This window comes from Neopsephotus bourkii, unplaced genomic scaffold, assembly GCF_033783945.1.
Source record: "Neopsephotus bourkii isolate Nb327-2 ecotype Australia unplaced genomic scaffold, CSIRO-AGI_Nbou_v1 NB_1445, whole genome shotgun sequence".
NCBI classification, from domain to species: Eukaryota; Metazoa; Chordata; class Aves; order Psittaciformes; family Psittacidae; genus Neopsephotus; species Neopsephotus bourkii.
In genome coordinates this window covers 601,482-621,302 of record NW_026901922.1, presented here as the reverse complement: position 1 = coordinate 621,302, position 19,821 = coordinate 601,482, and the positions used below count along the sequence as shown (strand labels likewise).

The following is a 19,821-nucleotide window of genomic DNA, read 5'->3' as shown; positions in this document are numbered from 1 at the left end:
GCCAGCCCAGGCCCCGGATTAGGAACCAAAAGCTCCTGCAAAATGCACCCAAATTGATGGGGGGGGGAGGGGGGGGCTTTGGGAGGGGGGGGGGGAGGAATGATGATGATGATGGGACCATGGGAGCGGGAGATGCGCATCAATGCGAAGGACACGGGTTCTGCGGCCGTCACCGCGCCTCTGGGTGGCTGGGGGGGGTGCACGACATAGGGGAGACCCCCCTGGGGGGGGGGGTGTGGAAGGGTGAGGGGAGTGTGTAAGGGTTAGGGTGTAAAGGGGGTGAACTGGGCACTGGGCATCCCCCCGCTGTCTGAGCTGGGAACAATGAGCCCCCCCTTAATCCCCCCCCCGGTGTGTGTGCATGGGGGTGTTCCCCCCCCCGAGCTGCACTGACCCTTCAGACCCCCCCAGACTCTCCCCCCCAGTAGCCCCCCCATCTGCCCCCCAATACTGAGGAGGGGGCCAGGGTAGGTTGGGGACAGAGCCAGGGGGTCCCGTCCCCCCCCCCCAAACCCTCCCATCCCGGAGGGGAGAGGGTTAAACACCAGCAGCACCTATTTGGGAAGTAGGGGGGGCGTTACCTGGAAGGCAGAGGCAGGTTTGCCCCCCCCACCTTTCCCTGCCTACAACCAGCGGTACAGGCAGGGTGAATCTGGGGCTCCCCCCTCATAGACAACGAGGACACCCCCAAAATGCCCCCGCTTTGCTTAGCCCTGGCCTTAAAGCAAAGCAGGAGAGACGGGGGGGTGGGGGATGTCTATGTCTTGCGGGGGGGGGGGGGCAGCACCCTGCTTCTTCCTCACCCTGGTGCTGTAAGTGAGGCACCCATGGGGTGTGCAGCACCCCAGGCCGCTTGACCCTTGCTTTGAGCATTGACCTCCTCATGCTCAAGCTCGGGGGGGTGTTTGTGTGCGTATATATATATATATATGTATTTATATATGAGATTACATGTATACACACAAAAATCCATATATATGGGGGTATATATATATTTATATATGAAATTACATATACACACACAAACCCCATATATATAGGCAGTATATAGCTGTCTATACGCGATTTGGGGTTAAAGCTAGAGGGACACGTTAAAAATGGCTCCCAGCACCCCAGCCCAGGTCGGGGAGCTGCAGATGGATGTCACCACTTTGGGCGGCTTTTCAGCTGCCTCAATTAGAGCTTTCCTTCTGATTTCTCCATCTCCATCTCGCCCTAAAGAGAGGGGCAGAGGAGGGAGGTGGGGTATTCCCTCCTTGTGCTTGATAACAATTATAGCTGAAAATCATAGCTTGCAGGGCATTGCCATATTTTACTTGATAACAATAAAAGTGACACATAAAGTTAACTGTTTATGTTTTATTTATTAGACTAAATGTGCCAGCGGTGTCGAAGGCTTTTGGCTGGTTGTTACAGCTTTTTATGGGGTTGTAAAACGCCATAAATCAGTCACCGCGAAATGGTCGGGGCTCTTTGTGCTCTTGGCTCAGAGTTGTGTTTGCGGTGGCTGCTGCTTCTTCTGGAGAGGAAAAGTAATAATGGGGGTTTATTTGGATGATTATCAGCCCCCCCCCACCCCAAATCATTTGCTTTTTCCCTTTTTTCCCCTCTTTTTTACCCCTTTATTTTTCTTCCCCCAATCTCCTATTATTATTATTATTATTACTATTATTATTACTATTATTATTACTATTATTATTATCAAGCCCTGGCAAAGATCAAACCCCGCGCTTACACGTTGTCTCAACCCCCCCTTTTGCAAGTGCCATCAGGAGGGTTTAATTAGGAGCGCCGCAATTAAGAGGAAAGCAGAACTTTCCAAGGCTCTGGCATCGCCCATATATTCCCCTAGAGACGAATTTGTGACTGGGAGACGCTCACACAAATTCGAGTCTACAGGGTACATATAGGAGACGGGGAGGGTTTTTGGGGGGGCTGGACCCCCCTCGGACACCAGCTCCGCATCCCTGGGGGACCCTAGGTGGGGTTTTGGGCTTAAATTGGCCTTTTTTAGGCTTTTTTTTTGGGGGGGGGGGTGAGGTTTATTGATGGGGAGGGGGGGGATTTGCAGGGCTTGGCTAATTGCTGGCCCCATTCACCGGCAGAGCCTGCTCCTTCCTAAAGTTGTAAATCCCGGTTTTACCTATAGAACCGCCTATCTATATCCCCCTATACAAAGTCAAATCCTTCCTCTTCCCCCTGAGGTTTTGGGATAGGGAGTGTAGGCTGGTAGGAGCTGGTTGGGGCCAAAAAAAAACACGCCTCCCTGCTTAGAAACGTATTCCGGAACCCAAACCATTGATTTCAATAGATCCAATAAATTCCTTTTCTCCAGCTATACTTCATCCTGCCCCAACACCTCAGACTCATGCAGGGCTTTGACATTTATAGTTGAGCCTGATGCAACAACTTTATTCCAAGGCTGAGGGAATATTGAATAAAGATGGAGAGTTAATAAAGTAATTTTTACCTACGCACATCCTTCCTTCTCTCCCCCCCCCTTTAAATATATGGGTTTCAATAAGCATCAGCAGAATAAATAAATATCCACAGGTAGTTCTCTTAAAGCTATGCTGGATGTTTAAAAATGTATATAATAATAAGAAGAAAAAATAGGGAAATAAAGCCCGAAACAAACAGGCACCAATCCAAGCACTGAATAATCCCAGGCGTGAAGGTCACAAACGGGGCGGCTCTGGACTCTGTCGCTTTCTTAAAAGGGGAAACTCAACTTTATACCCCCCTCCCTTCCCCTTTGCACCCCCCTGATCCCCACCTCGATAGATCTAATTTTAAGGACTTGATCCTCCATCCTCTCCTCCTGGGGTTGGGTTTTAAGGGGGGGGGCGCTTTTCTTAATACAAACAAAAAAACCCTAAAAATCAGATAGAAATCCTCAGGATTTCTTCCAAACGCGCCCCGCCCCCCCCCCCCAAAAAAAAGCCTATTTTCCTCTTTTTATTATTTTTGCCTTCATATTTCCCCCTTCCCTTTGCCTTTTAACCGGAGTCAACCGGTGCCTCCTGTTAAAGTGGTTGGATTTTGTATTTATTTAATGCAATCCCCCCCCCCCCCTTTTTTGTCTTTTTCGCTGTAAAATAAGTCTGCAGGGACGTGTGAAGAATAGTTGTACAAGAATCTGGCTCTTTTGTCTATAAAGCAGCCCTCCCACCGCTCTCCATCCCTCGTCCCCCCACCACCGTGCCGAGAAACACTTTGGGGAGGGACAAAACCCAAGGAAACGCAGTACCTCGGCAGCGAAAAAAAGCAGCAAAAAAACCCAAAACCAGGCAGAAAAACTGGGGGGAAACATTAAAATTGACTCATTTCGGGCTTTATTTCCTTCTCCTACCTAGGGCGAGGGTGGGAAATGGAGAAGTGGTTAGTGTCGCGGGGGGATTTGGAAGTACAAAGCGCCTTTTTGACAGTACTGAAGAAAAATCAGGATGCATTGTCTCTCCGGATTCATTGTGCTGGCTATTACCATACTGACCGTTTGGTAACCTGTACCGCGGCCCATTAGCAATCTGTGCTCTCCAGCAAAAAATGAAGTACCTATCTACTGGGGGTTGGTTATCCCGTGTTTCCTAAGAATAGGGAAAGCGAAGGGGAAAAGCTCGCCGAGGGTGAACTCTGCCTCCTTGGGATGCGGGAGGTGGGGATCAAATTGGGAGCGGAGTTTTATTGCGAGCTTGGTTTAAGGTGATGATCTAAAGAGAGCTAACCCCCCCTCTCCATGTATATATGCACCATTTAAACAGTTGCGTTCTCCCCACCGCAATCAACGCCAGATAACGAACGAAACCCCCATTTTTTAGCTCCCAACTCGAAAGCCCTTTGGCTTTTTGTCCCTTCCGAACGCAAGCAGACAAGGTCTAAGCCATGCAAAAGGGATATGCAAATGGCTAATTGATTTTTGTTCTCCCCCCCCTTCCTTTAAATCTGTTGTCAGTAAAAGTAATGAATCGACCTCAAACGATTTTAATAAGCAAGGGCTGTCACCCAAACTCCTGGCCTGCCCATTTTTCTTTGGAGCCTCTTTGCTCTCAACCAAACCAATAACGTAAATATTTATCCCTTCGTTTTAACGCCTTCAAAGACGAATCCCTCCGCTTTGCGACCAAATAGCAACTAAAATATGCAAACCAGGTTCTCCCTTCCCTCCCCCCCCCCCTTTTTACCATCCCCCCCCCCAGGAATTCAATTTTCTTCAAATCTCGTTGAAAGTGGCTTTTTAAAAAGTGGGCGCATTTTAATATTGGTGAGACAGCGTGACCTGAATTTCACCTCAACTGTTTGACTTGATCCAATAGGTCACTGCCAAGGAGTTATTGATGGGGGAACTCCATTGAAATTTCTCTCCTCACAAATGGCCTTTAGATCTTCTAGCGAGTTCAATAACTAGTTATAATGTAGAAGGGGAAAAATGAAGCCCAGAGGCAAACTAATTTGATGTTTCATTTTTATGCCGGAGAAATTGTTGGTTTTTGTTCCTCTCGGCCCCTTCGCCAAGGAGAAGGGGACCAAAAAAGAAAGGGAAGGGGGTCGGAGCGAAGCCCCCTCCGCACCGAGGCTTCGCTGGGCTACAAATAAGCCCAGATTTTAGTCCTCGATTAATTGGTATCGGCGCTTCAGCCCGAGAGCTCCTCGGGACTCGGTGGAGCAGGAGCTCAGCAAGGGTGAAACTTGCTGTTTGGTAGGAAAGACACCTTTTTCCCCCCCTTTTTCCCTCCTTTTTAATCTTTTCTTTTTTATTATTATTGTCATCATTATTTATTTTTTTCCTGTATTTTTTATTTTCTTCATTTTCCTTTTTTTATTTTTCTTTATCTTTCCTTTTTCTCTTATTTCCTTTTATCCTTTTCCCCTTTCCCTTTTTTCCTCTCCCCCCCCCATCAGAAAGCGATCGTTTGAACCAAATCCACCAGTAACCAAGTGACACAGCTCCCCTCTCCATCTCCTCCTGCACTTTAACAGGACCCTGCAGCTCTGCTCCCCACACCCCCCCCCAAAACAGACACCCCCTCCCCTTTTATTCCTCAGATCACCCCACTTCATGTGACCGTATCTGGGCTCTTCCCTCATTTGTTGGCCTTGGGGAGGGATTTCTCCCTGTTATTTTTTTCGAATCCGTTTTATTTGGGGCTTAAAATCTTTGTTTGAACTCGGGAGGGGGTTATAGGAGTAGGGGGGCTCTTGGAGGCAGAGGAGAACCTGGCTGGAGGATGCTTTTAAGTGATGTATATACAGGAGCTAAGGTTTCTCCTTGACTTTTTCATAGACAAAGACGACTTTTACACTGACCCACCGGGTAATTGCTGAACCCTGGGTTAAGTTGAAAAGAAAACATTGGGCTTGGATTGGGGAAAGGGCGTGTTTTTGGGGGGGGGGGGGTAGAGAAAGTGAAAGTTGGAGGAGAAAGTGTCCAAGGGTTGCAAAGGGCCCATTAGCAGATCTATAGATGTTATTGTATGGGGTGGAAACATACACAAACTTGAGCCCGAGCCCTCTTGTTGGAGAGCGCTGCTGCTTTCAGCGGTACTTAATGCTCTTATCCCATGGAAATCTTCCTTTGGGATGACGATATGAACAGTTAACATCATCATTTCCCCCCCCGACCCCTTCCCCCAGTCCCCCTCTGGTTGTAAATCCATTTCTGGGCTCCATAATCCTTCTGGATGGCTTAGGCCGGGAGAAGGGGATGGGAAAAGTTTCTGTGTAGGGATAGGGAATAAAAATGAAGTGTTTCCCCCCCCAAAAAAAAAGAGTTCATCCAGCCCCAACTGGAGGGGTTTAGGGAGGAATTTGGGGAAAGAGAAGCCCTGGCCCGCTGTTACTGCTGAAGGAACGTAGCAAAGGAAGCTCAGCCTTCACTAGTAGTGATGCAGAGCAGCGGGCCTGGCTCTAAAGTGGGGTGGAAGGGGATAAACCAAGGGAAAAGTCCCCTTTTTCGGTGCATTTTGAGTCCTCCCAAGCGAGGACTAAGCCCAGGTTTTATCGCGCTGCGCTCAGCCCTTTTTAACACCCTTTGCAACCCTCTGGGTGCACCTCGGATCAACACCCAGCTCTCATTTAAACCTTCGGGTGTCCCTTCCTCTGGATGCGGGGCAGTGAGAAGTGGGATACAGAGGGATGCAGAAGGGGGTGACACGCGTGAGGAGGTGGCGGTAAGAGAGGGGTCCTGCCCCTATGGGGCCCGGCAGCATCACATGGAGGGCAGATCCCAGCCCCGCAGCAGATGTGGAAGGGACGGGATGAAGGGCAGGATGATTTAAAGGCCCGGTTTTATCGCCTCTCGGGCCGTGTTTTAAACTCTCCCGCTGTGTAAACACGCTCTTCAAACCCGACACGACCCAGATGCGCGCAGCTCCGCGCCCATGGGCGCAATCCAGCCCTGACAGCAGTGGGGCGGAGGAATGGGGCTTTATCTAGGGGTAATTCTGCTCCAGGGAAGGGGAGAGAGGGACGGGGAGGGATGTCCCCTCTGCACCCGCAATCTGGCAAACCCCTTCGCCGAGTCATCAAATAATAATAATAATAGCAATAATAATAATAGCAATAATAATATCAAATAATAATAATAATAATAATGCCCCAGAATGGCTGCGAGGACACCATGGAGCCCGGGGGGACCCTTGTTAAAGTGGGAAACACGGGATTGAATGCTCGGAAAAGATGCTCCCCGCTCCCTTTAATGTTTATTTATACTTTTTTTCTTTCACCAGGGTACTTTCAGTTTAATCTTTCGCAGTGCAATAAACTATTATCTTAGTTAATCCCCAAGGCGAATCCATCAAAACCTTTTAATAAAAACGTTTCCTGGCTTCCGCGGGGGCTTCCAGCAACAGGAGCTGAGAAAAGGCGAGCCCCGGGGTGGGATTGAAGGGGGTATCCCGAAAAATTCCTGCTAGGAAAATAGGGGGAGAGGGGGTGTCGTGTCCCCCCCCTTCCTCGGAGGGGTTATTAGGATTCTGGAGGCATGGGGAGCTGCGGGAGCCATCACTCACGGCCCCTGGAGCAAAGGGAGTCGGGCTGGAACAAGAGGAGCCGTGGGGATGATATAGAGAAGGAGGCCGGCAGCATCAATCCCGACCTGATAAGAAATCGGCTGCTTCCCTGAAGAAAAAAATAGAAGAAAAGGGAAATAAAGGAAAAAAAAAGGGGGGTAAAAATAAAGGGGGATAAAAGGGGGATTTTTTTTTTAAAGAAAGAAGGGAAAAATTGGGGAAAAAGGGGAAAAATCGCGGCCCGCCAGCCTGGGCCGTAGAGGTTTGGGGAGGAAAATCGCCTTTTCCCAACGCTAAAGGTACCCCCGAGCCTTTAGATTTGCTGGGAAAACTGGGAAAGGTGAACTGATTGGGGGGGGGGGCGGAGGAAAGAGGGAAAGGGCAAAGCCCAAAGGGCACGGTGAGGGTCGCTGCAAGGAGCATCCTGGCGAGAGCTTGTGCAAACCGCAGCTCACCCCCCCCCCCCCCCAAAAAAGGCCTTCTTTGAAGTCCCACATCTGACCTGAAACCTCTCGCTCGGGGCTGGAGTGAAGGATGAGGCGTTCGTGCCGCCCGCTGAAAGCTCCCCATAAAACACAGGTTGGTTCATACACCGCTTCCTACCCACCCCCCCCCCCCAAGCCCCATGACCCTACCGAGGTTTTAAAGCTTCTCATTTCGCCACTATATGACAGAGAATTAATGTCGACAAGAGCCAGGTAGCCGAGAGGAGCGGACACAGATGGGAGGTGTCAGCTTGAGTCTGCAGGTAAATCTTTCCCCCCGTTTCCCAAGGCTTTATCACGTAAAAAGGGAGAGGAAACCAGGAAATGTAAGGAAAATAGGGAAGGAAAAACATCAGGAAAAAGGGATTTTTTTTTGTTCGGACACACACAAACCCAAGCACTCAATTGCTCCCCCCCATTTCAAATCCCACCTATGAGCTCCAGAGGGAGAAGAACCCCCCCCCCCCCACAAGAGGGAAAGGGGGAGAGGGGATACTTAGCCCTGAGAAACCCCTCAGGGCATCCCCAGAATCTCTCTTGGCACTCGGGGTGACTCTTTTTTGGGGGGAAGGGGATCCCAAAATCCCTTCGATCCCAAACTGGGGGGTTATCTGGGGGAAGTGGGGTGTTCTGTTGGATGCTGGATCCCAGTGAAGGGTGCAGGGGGGAAAAGGGGAGTACCGGGGAGGGAAACACGAGCTACACTGCTATTACTTACAGGAACTCATCAAGCTCAGCCTGCACCCCCTTAATGAGGTCTCTAATAGAGGAATGCCCCCCGTTCCCCAAAGGAGAGGAAGGATCGAGCTTTGCAGAGGCTCAAAAGCTGTGCCCCCCCCCCCCATTTTTGGTGTGTCCCCCCCTCGCCAAAATGTGGTCCCCGTCAGGTCCATACGGAGGAGGAATCTGCTGGAGGGTCGGGGGGATTGAGGGGGGTAGTGATGGGAAAGGCCTTCAAAATAATACCAGGATTCAGGGAATGGGGAGGAATTGGAGGGCTCCAGTGGGGAGAAGGGATGGGAGGAAGAAGAGAGATGGATGGATGGATGGATGGATGGATGGAAGGAAGGAAGGAAGGAAGGAAGGAAGGAAGGAAAAGGAAGGAAGGAAAAGGAAGGAAGGAAGCAAGGAAAAGAAGAAGAGAAGGTGGAATAAATGAACTCAGGGATCGAGGTGTACTCGCCAAGCCCCCGAGTCTGGCATCAGGGACACCCCTCCTGTTTGCTCCCAGAGTTTGGGAGTCTGGTGAATGGGGGTGTCCCTGTTTTCTCCCCCCAACAGATCCCTCTTATCCCCTGCCACCCCCAGTGCACGCTGGGGGAGATGGGAAGTGTCTTGCAACCAAAATCACTTCCATTAAAGTCAAAGCCAGCCTCAGCCTCACGCTGCTGCCTCCTCTGAATCCTGTTTATTTCTTTTTCCTAAAGCTACGGGAAATAAAACGTCGTTTTTCCAAGCGGGAAGAGACACCCCCCCCCCCCCCCCCCCTTCCCATTTTCCCAAACTAACTCCAGCAAACTCAATTCCTGCCCTGGGCGTGAATAAATATCGGAGGTCAACAGTAGCCGCTCTCCCTTCCCTGGTGGTTACTTTACTGCTGAGAGGGAATCAGAGGAATCTGTTAAGTGCCAAGAAAACACTCAAATATCTCGGTGTCTGTTTATGTAAGTGCGTGTGTCTGTGTGCCCCCCCCAACCTTGGACCGCGCATCCATACATCCATACCCATCCACACACATCCAGGCACTGCATCCCTGTGTGGGGAATATCCATACGCACACAGGCACAGCTCAAAGAGGAAGAGAAGGTCTAATAAATGCTATCTAGATGGAAATAAATTGGGGTGTGTTTAATCCCTGCTCAAACCGTGTTGCTTTGGCTGTAAAGAGGAGGGAAGAGTTGGGATAAGGCGGTGATAGAGGATGCGTCCAGAGGGAAAGTGGTTGGGGTGTTTGTTTCCTTTCTTGCTGAAAGCAGGGAAGGTGGATGGGGAGGATGGATATTCCCAGTTCCTGTTGGGAAAAGGGGTCGCGTCTGCCAGGGATGAGAAAAATCGCAAATCAAGGGGGGAAAAAAGAAAAGGAAAAGGGAGGGGAACGAAATAGAAATCGATAACTCGGGATTCAACTCTTGACCGGGAAAACCCAGCTCAAAGCATCATTTGATAGCAACGCGCTCGGAGGAGTGGATAATAAATCAATAAAATCAATCCATCAATAGGATCTGCAGGGACAGGCCGGGGGAAAATGGAAGGTGATGGGCAGAAACTCTCTTCCCCACCTCGGGCAGAAGACAAACCCAGCCCCGAGGATGGGATGGAAACATCGGGTTGCCCCTATTCCAGCCGGATTTCCTCCGTCCACCCTCCAATAATCCCTATTTTTCCCAGCACCCAGCTGGATGCGAGGAAATTCTATTCCCCACAGTCATTCGCTGGGCTTTATTATTTGTTTCTCCCGTCCAATTACGGAGAAAATGATTTTTTGCTCTTACAAAGAGCGGTTTCTTATCAGCGCTGCATTGTTTTAACCCCGTCATTCACACAACGGAGGGCTGGGGATGGATATTATGGATATTCCCAGTCACACATAGGGACGCGAGCAGCCTCCACGTCCCAATTAAATGGTATCTGAGCGAAAAACCCGAAATATCCGGAAGAAAAGGCTCCAACCCGGCATTTATTTTTCATGCCCCAGCATCCATCACCGGGAGGAAGAGGTCGGAGGGGAAAGAAAAAGCCGAGGTTTACATCGGACGCCAAAAACTTTCTTCTTTCTCCCCATTTCCGTGGTGTGTCCCCCCCATCTCCTTGTTTCTGTCACAACCAGCCTCGACGCACGCAGGAGAGCACCCCCTTTCACCTCCAGCCGGCTCTTGGGGTGCCCCCAAATCCCCTCTTCCCATTTGGATGCCTGCAGGGTTTGAGCGATTTCGGGTTATCCCAAAGCACGTTATTTAAATGAGCCTTGCAAGGACTTTCCGTGGGGTTTGGGGTCATGGGATGATGGGATCCAGGGGATCCCCCCCAAAACCTCTGCGTGTTCCCAGCTCCACAGGCTTGGAGCTGCACCGTTTTTTTTTACACCTTTTCCCCACTGTTAACGACCTTAATAAATGGGATAATTCTAATTTTTAGCTTTTTCCCCTTTTCCAAGACCTGCACAATCCGGGGGGGGGGGGGGAAAAGAGGATGCTAAAACCCGAGGGACCCCCCCCTTAGAGCCCTGAAGTGGGGACAGTGTCTTTATCCCACCATCGTGGGGACATCTTGCTGCTCAAGTGGGGGGATGTGAACAAAATACTGATGATTTCTCATGATATAGGGCCCTATAGAGCCCTATAGATCCCCATCACTCTATAGGGCTTAGGTAGATGGATCAGCTGAAGGGGGTTTGGGAGCACATTCCCAATGGGATTGAGGGGAAAAATTAATCTCCATCTCTGTGATGGAGACTAAAACATGACCCTAGCCTTGATGCCAACAGTGGGGTGCTAAAGGGGACAGTAAGGGCTGGGGAGGGGGGGCCTCTGCAGAACAGCAGCCTCCCCCCCACCAAATCACTGCCACCCACTCTCAGACCACACCAAACCCCCCCCGGACACCCACAAATGAGGGTCCCTGAATAAGGCACTTGGAGAAGGGGTTCAAATCCCCACACTGTCAAAAGGAGCAGAGGTCCCAAGGGGCTGCCTCAGGGCTGCTGCCTGATTTGGGGGGGGGGGGATTGAGCCCCTGAAGGCTCTGAAGAGGAAAAGACTGGGGGGTCCCGAGGTGTTTCACTATGTCATTGCCTCTTATGCCAGCCATCCTATCCCCAAAGGTTGTGCCTGCACAGTGGGACACAGCACCCCAAGATCCCTGAGGTGCAGGGGTGGGGGGTCCAGCCTTGGCTGCAAGGGGGTCCCCATCCCTGCAAAGAAGCTGCTGGGAGGGGTTTAGCACCCCCAAAGCTCCCCCCCGGCACCCACAAAGGGGTTTGCACACATGGGTATGTGGATGTTTGCATGCGTGCAGGGCCTTGCATGTGCCCATGCACTTGTGAGAACATGCGTGTGCATTCGCATGCCTGCTGTGTGTTGCACAGGTGGGCACACGCGTGTGCATTTGCACACGTGTCCATGCCTATGTGGGTGCATTCACATGCTGGCCTGTGTGCACATGTGCACACATACATGGGTGTGCTTGTGCATGGGTGTATACGCATGTGCATTCCCGAGTGGAATTCCCTCCAGACAACTGATATCACAGTGGGAATCTGCAGCCTCTGCTCCCTGTGCTGCCCCCCCAAATACAATTCCTGTGTCTCCCCCACTGTAGCATCCACCCTAAGTGCCAGGCCTGGGATAACACCAGGATGAGGCCTTGTGGAAGTTGGGGGGGGCACAAAGCGAAGCATCTCTTCACCCCCAGGAGAACAATAGAGGCCCGGCAATTGGCTAGATGGGATGAGGAGGGGGTGCCCCATTGTTTCCAATGGGTCACCCTCCTCATGGGGGGCATTCTGGGGTGGGAGTCAGAGAATGAGGCCACCCCCCCCTAGTTCCCAGCCAGTTGCACTCCCCATTGCCCCCTCAACCTGGTTCCTTGGGGAGGTTTGATCCTGAAGGCCCTCCCGGGGTATAAAGTGGGTGTCCCAGCATCCCAAGGGGGTCTCTGGAGGGGGTCCCCCACTCCAGCTGCCACATAGACCAGCAAGATACCCCTTTCCCATATGTGACCCCCAACTTGAGACACCCCCCACTTCACCACCACCCCCCTTAAGGCGATGGGGGGGGGAATCCACCTTCTTCACAGACCCTCTTCCTCCCATCATGGGGTCCCCTACGAGTGTTATTGGGTCCCCCTGTGAGTGCCATAGGGTCCCACACAGAGCCACCATTCCCCCCCACTCACCTGCCCCCCCCAGCCCCGCTCAGGCCCCTTCCCTCTCCATGGACCATTTCTATGTCTCCCCCTTTATATTTATTTAAGTTATTCCTTTCCTTTTCCCTTCTTCCCATTGCAAATCCCAACTCTCCCTAAACACAAATAACTCACACACCCCCATGAAAAGAAAAGCCCCAACCCCAACAAACAACTCAGGGATGAAACTTAGGGATGCTCCCAGCCTACCCTTAGCCTGTACCCTGAAGGGAGGGGGCCGCGAATGGGGATGAGTGGGTTACCAGCCAAACCAGTAATACATAGAATTGCCTTGGCCTTATCTCCTCTCCAGCAGCCCTGGGGATGCGAGGATGTGAAGGGGGGGGGAAGCGGAGATTGCTGCAGGATAAGATCCTCGCCTGCAGCATTCCCCTTTGGAAAATTCACATTCCAGCTCGCACGCCACCCCCCCCTTTTCTTGCCGTTTTCCCCCGTAAAAGGGGGATTTTAGAAAGGTTTCCTGAAAGAGGCCGAGAAACGGAGATCCCCCAAATAGGTGGGGGGAAAAGAATAAAGAAAAGGAATAAAAGGAGAGTTTGGAAGAAGCAAACTTACGCGGGAGGTGCTGCTCCGGCCGCCGCGCTCCGCACTAAAGCGCCTTGTCCCACTGTCCCAGCATTAAACAGCTCTAGCAGCTGCGATGGTGGACAGTTAAGATTATATATGATGTAAATATATTGTGGGTTTGTCAGCTCCCCCAAACCATAAAACTTAGTTTAATGACATCACGTGCTCCCTGAGAGCCATTCAGGGCTTTTGCTTAGGGCCATCCACATAAATAACCTTCAAAAGTTTTAAACTACTAAATTCGCATAGAAGGCATGAGTATTTCTGCTAATGTTCTGATGTTCTCGGTGAAACTAAAAGAGCTTTGCTTTCCTCGAGCAAAAAAAAACAAAACCAAAACAAACACCATGCAAAACAAAGGAAAACAAACTAATATCATGGATTTTTTTACATATATAGATATATAGATATAAAAAGGAACTTTGGTTGGTTTGTTGTTTTTGTTTTTGGTTTTTTTGGGCCATTTTAAGTTCTCACGGGGTTGACACGGATGGCGGGGCAAGGTAAGTCCTTTTCTATTTCCTTCTTGAGTCTTTGCGAAGGGATCGAGCAGCCGAGAGGGGAAATCAAAAGGCAAATCCCAGCCAGCACCAGCAACAACATCCACCAAACACCCAGCACCCCCCAGATAAATGCCCCTTAGAGGATAAGGGGGGGTTGAGGGGTGCATAGACCCCCCCTGACCCCTCTCTCCCCCCCTCCCCGAGGCAGGAGAAGCCCGTAATTAATCATAAATAGCCGCACTCTGCTCCGCAGGGTGGAAACGTGAAAGTTTGAGGTTTAAAATGGGGGTTTAGGGGGTGTTTTGGGGTTGTTTTGGGGTTTCCCCCTTGCTCTGGCAGCTAAAACCCGCTGCTTAACCCTTGCCTTGACAACCCCGAGCTGCCTTGACAGCTTTCGCGGTGAAAAAGGCGAAGGGAAAAAGGTGTTAAAGAGTGCGAAATGTAATCAGAATCAGAGATAATAACCCAGAGACGCTGCAATGATCCCGGGGAGAGGGAAGGGAAGACGTTGCTTAAGAGAAAATTGAACGGAATAACGAGCAATTACCAGCACACGCCAAGAGGGTTTTGTGCCTGAGCAACCAGGCAAGAGATTTACACAGCGTGGGGAAGGAATAAAACCCGGAATATAGATAATGGTAATCAAAAGAAGAGATGATTGGGATGGTTCCCCAGCCCCCCCTGAAATCACGCTAGGCCCTCCACGAGTGGGCAAGCACTGGTGTACAGGCAGCAGAGAAATACGCGAGGGGAACCTTGCTTGTTTTTGCAGTGTTTCACCCCAAATACCGGTTGAGAAGGGGGGGAAAATGGGTGAAAAAGAGGGGTTTCTTTTCGCTGTTAAGCACCACTCCAATGGAACATCTTTACAGCTCGCAAGTCGCCAAACAACCAGACCCCCACCGACCCACCGATACCAACCATCATAAGGATTAAACGAAGCCCCCCGGAGCTGGGAGGGGTGCCCCACTTGAGCACGCTGTGTTAATTGTACCCCTAAAAAGCCCCCCCGAGCCGCTACTGGCAGCAGCAAACTTTTGTTTTGCCGGGTCAGGAAATTGTTCCGTTGTTTCCCGTGTGTAAAGGAAATCCTATAAAGTTTTATGGAGCTTATTGGCTTCTCCCGGCGTTTGTTTTCGCCTGTAAAGAGCTGCGAGACACGGGAGGAGCCACCCCGCTTGTCTGGGAAAGAGAACATATAGGTTGAGCCCTATGCAAATCTCAGCAGAGACACCATAGACGCACCTCTCGGTACACGAGTGGGTTCGGAGGGGGTCCCCCCACCCTCTTCCTCTTCCTCCTCCTCCTTTAGACCCTCCACGATGGGGTTTTTTGTGTGGTTTGGGATGCTTTTTTTCCCCTCAGCCCCGCGCCTCTGCCATATGGCTGTAGGTATGGAGGAGTCCATATGGACCCAAGTGTTAGCTCCCGGGATGTATGGATACCCTATGGAAGCGTCTTTCCACCCCGGAGGTAGAGCCCATGTGTTCTGCATTAGGCCCCTCCACCTTAGCAGAGACAGAAAATAATAGATACGTATCCATATTAATACATATATAAACGAAGATATATTTCTAAATTATATATATAAATAGTGTATGAAATAATATATAATGCTATATTAAAATTAAATATAATTTATATTAAATAACATATGTAGATCTTAAAAAGCAATATAGATATACTTAAAACCAAGAAGAGGGGTGCAGCCCCTCTTCTCCCCCTGCAGCCTCCTTAAGGGCTGCTCCCTTCTAGATGAGTGGGGCCAACAGGGCCTGGTGCCATCACCCAATAGGGACCCCCACCCCAGTCACCTCCAGTCAAGCACTGGGACCTCCTCCTCACATTCAGGTGCTGCCCTGGTGGAAGATTTGGGGTGATTTTATCCCAAGTATTGGGGGGAAGAGAGAGGGGGAGGGGAGAAAAGGTCATTTTAATCCGATATTCCGATTAAAATGCCATCTGCCATGCGAGGAGCCCAGCCGGCAATGGAAACCCTCAGCGAAATGAAGGCAGATAGACAAGTCCGAGCTGGGACAGGGAGCAGCTCACCTTCCTCAGGGCCCAGCCAGCGCTATCATTAAATCCCCTTTTCCCCCCTTTCCCCAATACTATGGGAAATAGGAAAAGCAGCACCTACCTTTTCCAGGGTGGGAGGAGAAGGATGCTCTAAGCTAAAGCATCCCTTCCCCCTCCCTGGAAGGTGCTAACTGATAACTCTTTAAAAGCAATACTTTGCCCAAAGCAAGCTGCCCCAAGACAGGGCGAAGGAGCACGGAAATCTCTGCCCGACTTTTGGAGCATTCACCCTTTATTCCTTATGACCAAACAAGAGGTTTCATCTCCCTTTCCCAGACGAAACGACAACTCATAAATACACCGCGTACACCATCGGGGAGGGTTCAGAAGGAGAAGAGGCTCCTGCGATGGGACTGAATTTAGACAGAGATGTACAAATCGGGGTTCGCCTTGGGTGGGTTCGGTTTCGTGTTTAATCATAGAGCTTAGCATTTAGCAGATCCACATGAATTACGCAACAAATAAATACACAATAATATGAAATCCAGAGGGTTGGGGGTTTTTTCCCTCCCTCCCCCCCCCCCCTCCATCCCCACCCCCCCCATGCTGCATTTTCCTGCCCGGAGATTTCAGAGGATCCGTGCAAATCAGTGTTGTGCCCCCCCCCCCCCTTAGCCCCTTCCTAAATCTATTCTTTTATATGCAAATAGTAATAAAATGATGCCATCAGCGTCCCAAGAGAAGCGCAAACGCACACCCCACACCCTCCCCGGCCCTTTGAGGGGTTCAGAGGTGCGGTTTAGGGGTTCCCAGCCTCAGCTGGGGGCAATTCCTCCCCTCCCGAGCAGAGAGGGGAAAGCCAGGGGCCAGAGCATCTTCCCTGCGCAATTCCCAGCAAAGGGACCAGCGGTTTCCTTCTCCCATCAGGACGAACGGAGAGCGAAGCCGGGACTTTATAAAACTCACCGGGTTTAGGGCTTTTTATATCCCCCCCCCCCCCCGTTTTCCCTTTTTTGCCCTTTTTTTGCCAAGTCCTTTCTCATTTTCCCTCTGAATATCGCTGGTTTTAGAGCTGAGAGGACACCACCAGCCACCCCGCGGATTCCTCTTTAAGCTTTTTTTGGTTATTTTGCCCTTTTCTTGGCAATTCCCCCCCCCTTAGAAAAACCCAGCGCACAGGTTAGGACACTCAGTAGCAACCTAAGGAGCCATACACTAAATCTTTGCAGGAAGCTAACAGCGGGGTTGGAGTTTCCCCCCCCTCCCTATTTTTGCATACTAATAGGAGATCTCCTTTGTCTGAGGGATGCGTGAGGGTAAGGACCAGAGTCCAACAGCAGCTCCCTCCCTCCCCACCCCAAAACTCAAAGTTTCCACCAGAAGTGATGGGAAAAAGGAGGGGGGATAGGCGAAAAAAAGCATCAACAAGGGAAAAACCGAATCAAACCAAAGCAGGGGACACCCCCCCCCCCCCCATCTTCTGCAGTCCCACCTAAAGAGCCTCTTTGCTTTTCAACTTGGAATCTTTCTTCCACTTCATCCTCCGGTTTTGAAACCAGATTTTGATTTGCCTCTCGTTCAGGCAGAGGTTGTTGGCGATCTCAATGCGCCTCCGCCGCGTCAGGTATCTGTTAAAATGAAACTCTTTCTCTAGTTCCAGAGTTTGGTAGCGGGTGTAGCTGGTGCGGGAGCGTTTCCCATCCGTTTCTGAAGGGGGGGAAAAGACATAAGAATAAAGGGCAGACACCGCATGGAAAAGCGAAGCGATCTGGGGTGGATTTGAAATCGGTTTATTATGGTTTCTGTATACGGCAAAACCCGGTTACAAATCTAGAAGGTACAGAAGTTTGCTGCGGGCACGCAGGGAGTGAAGCAGCCTCAAATCCTTCATCCCCCAACACCTTCAGCCCCCCCAAGTCTTCCCCTTTCCACCTCCCAAAGCCTACATCAAACGCATGTAGATGAGCCAGAAGTGAACCTGTTTCCTCTCGGACAATAAGGAAGTGGACAAAGGAGGGAAATATCTTTTCTTGGGGATCTTGTCTTTTTATCCCCCCCACACACCCCTCGCAGCCCTGGGAAGGTGAAGGGGGAAAATCTCTGCAGGCTTTCCCTTCACCTTCGCTTCTGGTGTCTCTTCTTTTTTAAAGCTCACCCTCAAAGAACATGTGTATTTCCAGTTATTTTTAACCCCCCCTTCCCCAAAAAAATGGAATATTGCCTTTTATACACGTTTTGTTTCTATGATCCAATTATGCCGTCATAAATTTGGGCGTCTATAGCCTCTAAGCCTTTTAGTGGACAGTTTTACGAGCAATTGATGCCTTAGTCGTAAAATTTACGACCTCAGGTTTTTTATTATTTGCCCCGTATGGCCTATAAAAACCCAAGGCAAGGGAAAAAAAAAAAAAAAAAAAGGGAAAAAAAAGATAAAAAAAAATAATAGATCCTGTGAAACAAAAAATCAAGAAGTGAAAGTTTTACCATGGCTCATGTGCAGTTTGGTCATCCAGGGGTAGATTTGTGGAGGTTGGTGCTGCTGCTGCAGTTGGGGTCCTCCTTGCTGTGCTGTTTGCACCGGCTCGGCTTTGATTTCACCCGAGCTCTTAGATCTCTCCTCCAGCGCCGGGTTAGCGCTCTTCTGGTTGTAAATCCCGGGATTTAGGGATGCTTGCTCGTCTCTGGCTAAAGGATGCCCTGAAGAACCCATGACCGTGCAAGAAGGTCGCTCGGGGTTAGCTCGGGGGGCTGCAGACATATCCGAGCCCAGGGAGGCGGCAGCCCCGGCGGAGGGGAGGGCGATGCTCGGGTCCGAGCCGCTGCCGCGGTACCTGGGCGGCGGGACCCCCGGCACACTTCCATAATTTCCATAACTTTGCATGGCATAGGCAGGAACGGGGGGACTTTGCTTATAAAACGAATTGGCGACGTAAGAACTCATGGCGGAGGAGGGGAGGCAAAAGAAATAATAAAAAAGAGGGGGGGGAATTTGGGGAGGGGGATCTTTTCCCTCTTCTTTTCCTCCTTTTTTTTTCCTTTTTTCCTTTTTTTTTTTTGTTTTTCTTCCTTTTTTCTTCTTTTGTATTTTTCTCTTTTCCTCTCCTTTTCACCTTCTATATTTTTTATCCTTTTCCCCCTCTTTTTTTTTCCTTTTTCTTCTCTTTCCCTTTCTCTTCTCTTTCCCTTTTTTCCTCTTTTCCCCTTCTCTCTTTTTTCCTCCTTTTCTAACCCTTTTTTCACTCCTTTTTTTCTCCTCTTTTTTCCCTTCTACTTTTTCCTCCTTTTTTTCCTATTTTTTTTCTTCCCCCCCCTTTTTTTTTCCTCTTTTTTTTTTTTTTTTTCCCAACCGCTTTGATTTAGGGTGATTTGTGGCCCTTTGAAGTTCAGGGGTGGGGGGGCCGCGTTTTTTGTTCCTCCTAAAGTGCAGAATTTATAGGTGGGGGGATTCTGCCCTTCTTTTTTTTTTTTCACACCCCCCCCGTTCTCTCCGCGCTGCCCAAATATGGGATATTTAAGTGGCGTCACGTGACGGCGCCGGCCACTCATCCATTTCCCGTGATGACCCCGGGGCGGGTTATCGATGGGCGCCCGCGGAAGGCGCCGGGGGTGCGCGGGGGAGCGCGGGCGGAGCGCGCCGCGGGACGGCGAGGCGGCAGCGGCACCTAGCGCTGCTCCGCGGCACCGCAGCGCTCCGCGCCCCCCCGCGGAGGGAGGGAGGGAGGGTGCTTGGTTGGTTGGTGGTGGTGGTGATGGGGGGGGGTGGGAGAAGATGGAGCGGGGGGGGGGGCAGCGCGCAGGCTGCGTCCGAGCTCCCTCCGTGCAACTCTCGGCGATTTTCAAAGCCTTTTTAAATAGACCGTGATTCCTGCGCGCGTTTTTGCGCGCTTCTTCCGTCTCAAAATAGCAGCTTAAGGGAAAATAAACCCTCGGGTTTTTGGTGTTTTTTGTGGGTTTTTTTTGGTGTTTTCGTTTATTTTTGCCTCTCTTGTCGGTGCTGCAGCCAGGAGGGGAGGCAGCAGCAGCGCGTTCCCTCCGCGGCATCTCCAATCCCTGCTATTTGAAATGAATTCATTTGCAACCGCTGGCTGGGCAGGAGGCAGCGCAAATCCCCGCGCTGTTTGCCGAGCTTTTGGGGCACGGTGGCGGCCGGGGACGCTCCCGAGGGTTCCGCAGGGGCTGCTCCTTGGATGCGCCAAAGTTTACATTCCTGTTACCTTCCCCCCCCCCCCCCATTCTGTTTTTGGGCGATTTATTGCTGCCAGAAGCCTGGATCTTCCTTGTCTGCTGCTGCCTAGAGAAACCAGCCCCTCTCTTCAA

At 50.7% G+C, this 19,821-nt stretch overlaps 1 protein-coding gene and 1 long non-coding RNA gene across 2 annotated transcripts in view; both read right to left on the bottom strand.

The window, feature by feature from the left end:
- Positions 1-1,344: 1,344 nt before the first annotated feature.
- Positions 1,345-19,821, bottom strand: part of LOC133220557 (uncharacterized) — a 34,033-nt gene continuing 15,556 nt past the window's right edge. Inside the window, exon 2 of the long non-coding RNA XR_009727753.1 lies at positions 1,345-1,519. This is a non-coding gene — a long non-coding RNA (uncharacterized LOC133220557). The remainder of the gene's footprint in view (positions 1,520-19,821) is intronic.
- On the bottom strand, positions 16,981-18,540 carry HOXC5 (homeobox C5). Its single transcript, XM_061368703.1, has 2 exons — positions 17,989-18,540; positions 16,981-17,211 (listed from the first exon to the last, which is right to left on the bottom strand). Exons 1-2 carry the CDS (start codon positions 18,443-18,445, stop codon positions 16,997-16,999), a joined length of 672 nt encoding a protein of 223 aa, XP_061224687.1. The 5' UTR covers positions 18,446-18,540; the 3' UTR covers positions 16,981-16,996.

Excerpts from the sequence above, each read along its gene's own strand:
- HOXC5 (XM_061368703.1), bottom strand. The coding sequence starts at position 18,445 with ATGAGTTCTTACGTCGCCAATTCGTTTTATAAGCAAAGTCCCCCCGTT. Across the intron at positions 17,212-17,988 it reads CAAACTGCACATGAGCCATG|AAACGGATGGGAAACGCTCC; the intron begins GTAAAACTTTCA and ends CCCCCCCTTCAG.